General features: G+C 39.0%; 1 protein-coding gene across 2 annotated transcripts; it reads left to right on the top strand.

Moving 5' to 3' along the window:
• The first annotated feature begins 4,050 nt into the window (after window positions 1-4,050).
• On the top strand, window positions 4,051-8,183 carry LOC133375449 (uncharacterized). 2 transcript variants are annotated; one of them, XM_061607049.1, is made up of 2 exons: window positions 4,051-4,070; window positions 5,879-8,183. In XM_061607049.1, the coding sequence occupies exon 2, from the start codon at window positions 7,385-7,387 to the stop codon at window positions 8,006-8,008; it is 624 nt and encodes a 207-aa protein (XP_061463033.1). In that variant the 5' UTR covers window positions 4,051-4,070; window positions 5,879-7,384; the 3' UTR covers window positions 8,009-8,183. The 2 variants fall into 2 exon arrangements, with proteins under 2 accessions (XP_061463033.1, XP_061463043.1); XM_061607059.1 differs by lacking the exon at window positions 4,051-4,070 and having other exon boundaries at window positions 5,702-6,253; window positions 6,729-8,183.
• The last annotated feature ends 900 nt before the right edge of the window (window positions 8,184-9,083 follow it).

Below are 9,083 nucleotides of genomic sequence, written 5' to 3' on the forward strand. Positions count from 1 at the left end.
AAAAATGGCTACAACCCACAGCCTTTTCCCTTGGGTTGTATATGGCCAAGAAGACTCTTTGCAGCAAGGCACGGCCAGTCTTCAAATGCCAGTCTTGCATTCACTGCTCAGTTCAGAAGCTAACAAAAGGAAGTGGGCCCTGAATATGAATGCAATCATTCAAAGGGAAGCTGAAACAAGAGAGAAGTAAATGCAGTTTGCCAAGCAGACTAGAAGCTTCAGCCCTAAGAGACGTTTAACCATTAAGGGATAGGTAGCATCACATGTCACTGATATCTTGGCAACAGCTGTCAAGGTGGTGCGTGCAAGTTCACGATTTATCAAGCTGTGAGAAGTTAGCAGGGAACACAGAGTTCCTGTCCTTTTTTTCTTTTTCTTTTCTGCATTATCCAATATATGCAGTCAACACAGTGCAGTGCTGTCGAGCCTGATACGGGGGGGGGGGGGGCTCCACCCTTGTCTATGTGTCAAAGTTGAACAGCTTTGCGATTTCCGAACAGTACTAATTTTGAGGTTTGCAGCAAAGGGGGTTGCTCTGAGCTCCCAGTGCACACAACATGCAATGACCGCATTGGGGCAGGCCCCTAGTTTGTGTTTCAAAAAGCAGGCAAAAGCATGCAGAATTCTTACAAAGGCACATATTTTTATGAATGAGAAATGATCACTAATAGGACACATGCTTAACTCAAAGTAGCAATCCTATGCTTGGAAAACTGCATTGGTTGAGTTGTATTAATAATAATCTAGATAGCACTTCTTAATGTACAAAGTATTTTACAATCTTTTATCTTGTTTCCTGATACCCCTGTGAAGGATGTCACGATCAAATCCGGAAGCATTTCATGCCTCAGACTTGCAATTCTGTGTCAGGAAAATCTAGATTATCTACCCTCAAATAATATTTAATAAACCAAATAATATTTAATAAACTGAGTTTCTGTACTCAAAACATGGTATTCAAATGAAAGTTACAATGAATGTATCCCATTTCTTTCTAATTGTAAATGGTTGTGTGATTCAGAGGGTCTCATATGTACAAAGTCTAATGTGTACTGCATTTTCTCCCCCATTTCCCTCCCAGATTCCTGCATTGCACCTGAAACTGCTTTCAGAAGGAGCTTATCAAGGAATGTTGAGGTGAAAGAAAAGACTTGTCAAGTAGTGAGATAATTCTAGAATTGAGTATGTTAAGAGAATCCCTGCTAGATCAGGCCAGAGGCCCGTCTAGTTGAGCATTCTGGTCTCAGGGTGGCCAGCCAGATGATCATGGAAAGCCTGCAAGCAGGCCCTGAGGGCAATAGCACTTTTGCCTCTTGTGATTCCCAGCAACTGGTATTCAGTGGCACACTGCCTCTGACAGTTGAGGCATGATGATGATGACTTATTAGTCGCTTGCTATCCAAAGGTCTCCAAATGACTTACAACACATTAAAAACATCATTACCATAAAACCATAAAACAGTCGTAGGAAGTTTGGCAGCACACGAATAACAAAAGCATCATCGTAGTCTATCAAATACCTGGGGAAAAATAAGTCTTTACCTGGTGCTGAAAAGATGTCAATGAAGGCGCCAGGTGGGCCTTGCTGGGGAGAGCATTCCACAATGGGGAGCCACAACTGAAAAGGCCTCCTCCCTTGTCACCACCTTCCAAGTTCCCTCAGCAAGGGGATCTGGGGAAGGGTCAGAAGAAGATCTAAGGGTCCGGTAGGTTCATGTCAGAATAGATGTTCCAGATGATATTGGAGTCCTGAGCCATAAAGAGCTTTATAGATCAAAAGCAACACTTTGAATTGGGCTCATGGGATGACAGAGAAGGGTGGGCAAGGATACGAAGAGCAGCTGCCCTCAGCTCTGAGGGTCCTGGGACCCCAGGACTGTGGCACAGGCTTATTTATGTAGGGACATAATTGAATGCTCTGTCTGGTTGCGAATGCTTGGATAAAACTGTTGAGTAGCATTCTGATTATCTGAGTTTATTCAACAATTAATGCCTGCGAATGCAGGGCATTGCACAGATGTAATAGGAAATAAATCTAATAAGTCTAAAAAGGAGTTCAGGTGCAGATAGTTTCGCTATGACACTGGGATGCTAGCTTCAGATTACAGGCATGGAAAGTGTTGCTGCTGCTGATCAGCCTGATCTCCACATGCCAATAGCGTCCTGTAAGGCTCTGTACTGTCTGAACATGCTTGCAATGTGAGATCCATTCATTTACACTCACTGAGTCTAGGAGCTTCCTGCTCATCCCCTCCTTGCTTCTGAATGGCACTGAAGGCCTCTGACTACTACTGAAGTCCAAAGTAGCCCAGAGGGTCCTCTTAAGATCCTCTCTTCTGCTATCAGTGTGGCCTTGACCTCTGTAATGTTAGGCTGAAGAGGGGTGAAGGGGGGGAGGGTTCTATTGCTTTGGCATCTCTGTTGTAGTAATGGATAGCCCCTTAAAGTTTCTGTTATACTATTTTATGCTGACATTTAGTAAAGCATGCAGGTCCATTTGTTCAATGGGCCTATTCTTTTAATAGGTCTGACAGGAGATCCTTTGCAATCCACCTTGCGTTGGGGTATTTTTTTTTCTTTTTAGTTCACTTTAAGTCATTGCAACAATATCTGGTTCTCCTTTTAAGGGTAGAACAGTTATATTCTTGGCTTGCATTTATTTGTATTATAATTTCCAAATTAGGGCCTCAAAAGCCTATGCTAGGTAAGAGCTTGTGGAGGTGGAGAGGAGAGGAGCTGGCCACTCTGTTAACCTTCAGCTTTCATTTAAAAAGTAGGTTTCTCACCTTCTTACTTGTGGAGATCTAAGGAAAAACATGCAAACTATATTCTACCCGGTTGCTCACTGAGAAGCAACACCATTAGATCACTTTAAATATATTATGCCACCCTGCATTTATATGATGGCTATTCTGCAATGATTCCCCACCCCCACTGAGAGCCAGTGTGGTGTAGTGGTTAAGGTGCTGGACTACCAGGGTTCGAATCCCCACACAGCCATGAAGCTCACTGGGTGACCTTGGGCCAGTCACTGCCTCTGAGCCTCAGAGGATGGCAATGGTAAACCACCTCGGAATACCGCTTACCATGAAAACTCTATTCATGGGGTAAGTCGGAATCGACTTGAAGGCAGTCCATTTCCATGTTTAAATACATTAGAATTCCAACCCTGGAGCTTTGACAAATGAGACCTGCATCATGCCGTGTGGCATGTTCCTATTCAAGATTTCACACAGATAGCCTTGCCCTTTTGCAAGATACTCCATTCCATTCCCTTCACCCAGACCAGTTTTCCATTTTGCCAAGAATCAGTATGCATTCCGTGCCCATTGATCATGCTTGGTCATCATAGGGCTGTTTAGGGGTTCCCTCATAACAAGGTTTTCCCTAAAGATATTTGTATTTTTGTGAACCTTGGGGTTCCCTGAGTCTGCTGATACCTCCCTTTTGTGAGCAGATGGTGCCATTTTGGCTACATAAGGATTGGCACTCAGAAAAGGAATTCATTATTAATTTTATATCATATTGGAACTTAGGCAGATAGGAATTGCTATATTTTCCTTCTGTATTCCCTAGCAAGACTTCCATAGTATTTTTCCAGCATACCACAAGAGCACTGTGTAAGTATTGTGTAAATTCTAATCCTTGACAAAGACGTCTCCAGAGCCCTAGATATTTTCTCTTTTTGGCTGAAGAGCTTGAGGGTGGATGGGAAATGCAGTGCCCAGCTGCCAGTCAAAGGCCGATTTACTTCTAGCTGCATGTTTCGTTTTCCAAAACCCCTGCTGATTACTTGACTCCTTAAAACTTCTCTTTGCAAAAATGAAATTTTAGAGGGTTGACATGATTCTACAGCTGGAATGTGATTCCAGGAGAAATTCTGTCCTCTGGCTCTTCTGCTCTGGCCCTCCACTTGGGAGCATCTGTACTGACTCTTATTCTTGCAGATATTAAGGTAACTTTCATGCCAATCTCTAAAACAGTGATTGGCATTACTGCAATGAGCCTGGAGGTCTTCTCTACTGGTATCCTGAGTCATTGTGGTTGACACTAAAGCCACTTGACAGTGTGTAAGTATATAATGTGATTTTGCCTGATGAAGTAGAATAAAAATATATCCCTTACATTCTAAATTCTCAGAAAGTTAGTGATTTCAAGAATTTAAAAACTCTTTTAAAGAGTAATAAAGTTGTATTTCATACTTGTGCATGAATTGGTCGTTTCAGGTAGTGGTTTTTTTTTAATGTTAGCAGAAACTATAGCAGATATTCTATGTTATGCATATCTCAAAGGGCAGCTTTTTGTCCTGAAGATTAGGTACAATCTGCACTTCTTGTTGCCTGCAATTTAGGTAGTTCCTTATTTCATTCTATTATATGTTTCAAAGCAGAGTCTCTTTCCAGTTAATCTCAGTGCAAATATATATTTGGAACTTGCAAAACTGTAAGAAGGTGCAAAAGGAAATCACACCTAACAGCTAAACAGCAAGGAAATATATAAACTGGAATGAATAATATTCAAAACATATTGGGGGAAAAACCTGCAGTAAAGTTCACAAAATGGTGGAACACATTTTATAACAACAAACATTAAAAATAGCCTAATAGCCACTTTAAGACATATACAGGAATTTCTTCATTTGAAACACATCTATTAATAAGCACTGATGTAGTGCAGGGTAAAGTAGAGGAGTGCAAATCTGGGACTTTTTCCAGAGCAGGAGCAATGACATAATCTACAGGAGTATCAGAATAATTAGCAGATATCCCACCCATCCACCTTTTTCACTGGCCACTGAATGAAGTGACAATGAGTCTTTCACATTTGTTTGTGAAATATTAGCATATAGCTGCCTTCACCAACCTGGTGCTCTCCTGTTGTTTTGGATTTCAATGCCCATCAGCTCCATCCAACATTCCAATTATCAGGGAGGATGGGAGTTGTTGTCTAAAACATCTGGAGGGCACCAAGTTAGGGAAGACTTGCAAAGAGGAAGTCAGAGAACGAGGAAAATAATAAATTAGGGGTTGGATACTTCTTTCCTTTTCTTTGATGGGGTTCCTACTTCACTGTGACAATTTAAATGATACTTCTTTGCAAAAGTGTTTGCATTTCTGATTAAAAGCCAAATGTTGCATTTCAGCCAGCTAAAGAGCTTGTGTTAAAGCTCAATGTGTTTTACAAATTGAACCTATGCAGACAGAAGTAAGCACCACTGTGTTCAATAGTACTTATTCCCAGGCCAAGAAATTATGCATTGCAGCTACGCTTCAAAATTTACCACTACACTGCTGCTAATAATAGCTCTGAACTAATGTACTTGGATTACTTCATGTATTATAACCAAATGTGTTTTGACTATATATGGTCATTCTCAGTGGTCTCATAAAGTCTTAATGATCCAAATTCTCCTATAACACATAATAGGCAATACCCTCATGAACTTCTTCAACATTTTAATGCAAATTTCTTTTAATAAACATTTTTGTATGCAGTTTTAACTAATGCACACATTTTGAGAGCACTTACTCTTAATATAATGGATTTTTATATGTTATTTTCACTAATAGATTCATTTTAATGCACACTTTATCCTAATATATTCATGTTTGTAAACATTTGTTAGTTGGGGAACTGCATCACAAAATTCAGATAAGTGCAAAATTTGAAGGATGGCTGTTTTCATTCTCATATTGTTTTAGAAAGTGCATATTTGATAGATTTGGCTTTATATGCAAAATAAATCAAATTTTTTCCCCATCTCTACTTACAAATTTATGTTTGGTTGGCATATTATATTGCTGTGTAAACAAACAAACATGAGAAAGATGCAAGTCTTACATTTTAACACTTGGAAACTGCTCTTTGTGACTGGCAGCAGAGAAGACCTAAAGTACAAAATTCATCTGACAATACATTGATGAGTCACTGTACCAAATAGATATGGACTTGTGGATCACCATACCAAAAAGGTTGAGAACCACTGATGTAGGAGAGCAACAGGCCAGGGCCATTCTTGTCTGGCCTCATCTGGAGCTGGTTGCTGGGAAGACACAGAGGCCCGATTCACTCTCTGTGCTGAGTCCAAAGCTATGGCTTTTCTCCCCACCACTCCCAGGCACCTAATGGGAGAGCAAGATCGGTTGGACTGTTAAAGCTGCAAGACATCTCATGCTCAGCCTGTATATATGTGTAAATAAAACCATACGTCACAGTCTCCAGTGACCTTCTTTCCAAGGAAACCAAACCAAAGGTATGGGATGGTGTATCAGTCTCTTTGGTTCTATGAGGCTACTTAATAAACAAATAATGCAAACACAATTACAGTCTTGTAAACATCTGAAAGTTTAGATCAGCTAGCAAAAATAACAATAACAATACAACATATCCCACCAGAACATAGCATATATATCCAGAATATAATAATTCCCAAAGTTCCATGCATCCAACAAGGCACCAGCACAAGCGCTGCTTGCAGAAAAGTCCAGGACAGGAAGATCAGGGGTTCCCATACAGAAAACCTTAAAGCCCTAAATAAAATACAAGATAGATGCATAAAGCCACTAAAAGGAATTTACTCTTCCATTCCCTCCTGCACACATAAAATAAAATCCCATTACCGGACTTCCGGGAAGGGTGACTTCACTTGTGCCTGCTTTTGAGACGGGCTCCCGCCTCAAAAGAAGCTTATTCAGATATAAATCAGTCAGAACATTTTTTTTTGACAGATGAAATTTCTCCCAGGCAGGGAGAAACGTAGAGATCAACCTCAAAAGCCTGTTTTCGTTGGGAGGACTGGATTTCATTAATTTATGAGAAAAGGTCCAGCCAGCAATGCCGGACGGACTTCCGAACAAGCTCTATCTGATTAATGCGATACGTTTATCTTTTCTTCAAAGAGAAAACGGACTAACAGGCAAGCACCCTTCTTTCTATTATTTTTTTTACTTGGTTTAAATTGTTGCAGCAAAAAGAGATTTGTCAAATGAATCAGCTTTAAAGAACTTCTGGGTGAGCTATAACTCTTCTCTGTTATTCACGAAATTAACAGCTTATCTCAGTTTCTATTGCAAAAAGCTGTCCTGGAAGTGCATTCTAAAGATATAAACAGAAGAGGGATTTCTATTCCGAGGAACATTATATTGTCTGGGACTGTTCTCTTTTTGGTCTATTTTATTTTGACGAATCTGCTTCTTCACGACGCCACTAACTGTTTTGATGCTGGGAACTAAATTTGTTTTGTGTTCTTGAACATAGAGAGATAAGGCAGGCTGCTCTGTTTATACTGTGATGTCATCAAGCCTGGAATATTAACCCAATTGTTGCTGAAATAAGAAGTGGTTCTTCTTTATTTTTGTTTTGTTTTGTTTTCGTGGTTTTAAAAATGGTAATCAAGAAAGTGGCTGAGAATCTGGAAGTAATTATGTTTCAGAAAATAATGGATGAGATTGAGATAACGAAACAAACCCTGCGACAGGGCAGTAAGGAGCTGAAAATTGAACTGAGCAAAATGACGCAGGAGCTTAAAGAAATAGGGGATCCTGTGAGAGAGGAGAATGAGATCAGAGATGAGAAAAGAAAAAATAAAGGGAAGATACAAGCCCTGGAGATTGGAACAAATGTGGAATTGGAAAAAGATCTGGAGTTTATGGATTTTAGAAATAAAATCTACTGTTTGGAATTTAACGTTATCTCTGAAGAAATTAATGAAGATATTAGAGATAAAATTATCAATGGCTTGGATAATCTTCTGGACTGGAATGACGTGATGGAGCTTGATATAGAGAAAATCTATGGAATTAACTGCAGTCATGTGACAATGGAAAAACTCTTAAGAGATGAGCCAGTGCATTTTCTAAAAAAGAAGAACACAGATATGACTTTACAACAATATTTCAGCAACTTATTCAGAATTGATGGCAAGAAAATATTTGGGATAGAGGAAATTCCCATCAAACTCTTATTATATGACTATGGCTATGACAGCAAGATTATTATGGAATACTGATAATGGAAGATTGGACACTGAAATTACTGGACTTAACAGGACTATTGAAGATGGAAGATGGAATTAATATGGATAATGGAATAATGGCTATTGAAATTATTGGACCTAACAGATTTTGATGAGATGGATTAATCGATATGTTTATTTGGACTATGGTTATGACAATAAGATTATTATTATTAATGAGATGGATTAATCGACATGTTTATTTGGAGAAAAATTGATAGATATATTTCTTAAAGAATTGAAACCTCTCTTTGACTTTTTGTGGAAAGAATAAAGTAATGTTTATGAGATTTGATGATTAATTAAGATAACTACTGGAGGAAAGTGATTTTATAATATAATTTAAGAGACAGGATTGTTATATATTGTAGACCTACAACTGATTTGATCTGCGACAAATGGGAAGTCAACATTTTATTTTTTTGTTTAATCATTTTTGTTTTGTTTTGTTTTTTGTCTTTGAATGTTTTATGATTTTGTTTTGTATGTTTTATGAAAATTTGAATAAAAATTATTGTAAAAAAAAAATACATACTGGAAATAAGATGTAACTTCGAAATTATCTTATAGCTAATTGTTTCAAATATTCTTAATGGAGATTCTTTGTAATAAGGAATTGTCCATGGGCTCATTTTCTTTTAATAAAACACTTTGGATTACCTTCAAAAAAATAAAAAATAAAATCCCATTACCTAATTCAAGGTGGCAAGGGCCATGGCAATAACAGCTCCTTTCCTCTCCAGGTCTCTCATTCTCATCTAAAACTCACAAGTACAGCCCCTCCCTTAAGCTTTCTCCACATATTGGGCCAAACCAATAATCCATAGGGATTACATTGGCACCCCTGAGGTCTCTCAACCATTTGGAGATGAGGGTGTGTGTAACACTATCACCATCACTTTTGTAGGGATGAGGTCAAAAAGCCCACAAAGGTTTATCAAGTCATAAGCTTTTGTGGATTGCAGTCTATACTCCCACATGTATGAAGTCAGAACTGTCCCGGGGGGAGCGAATAGGGGCAACCATCCTAGGCCCCACTTCATTTTGGGAGGCCTAGCATCGTGGTTAG

The sequence above is a fragment of the Rhineura floridana genome, chromosome 1, assembly GCF_030035675.1.
Source record: "Rhineura floridana isolate rRhiFlo1 chromosome 1, rRhiFlo1.hap2, whole genome shotgun sequence".
Lineage (NCBI taxonomy): Eukaryota > Metazoa > Chordata > Lepidosauria > Squamata > Rhineuridae > Rhineura > Rhineura floridana.

What these genes read in the sequence shown, in the direction of transcription:
- LOC133375449 (XM_061607049.1), top strand. Translation starts at nt 7,385, where the DNA reads ATGGTAATCAAGAAAGTGGCTGAGAATCTGGAAGTAATTATGTTTCAG.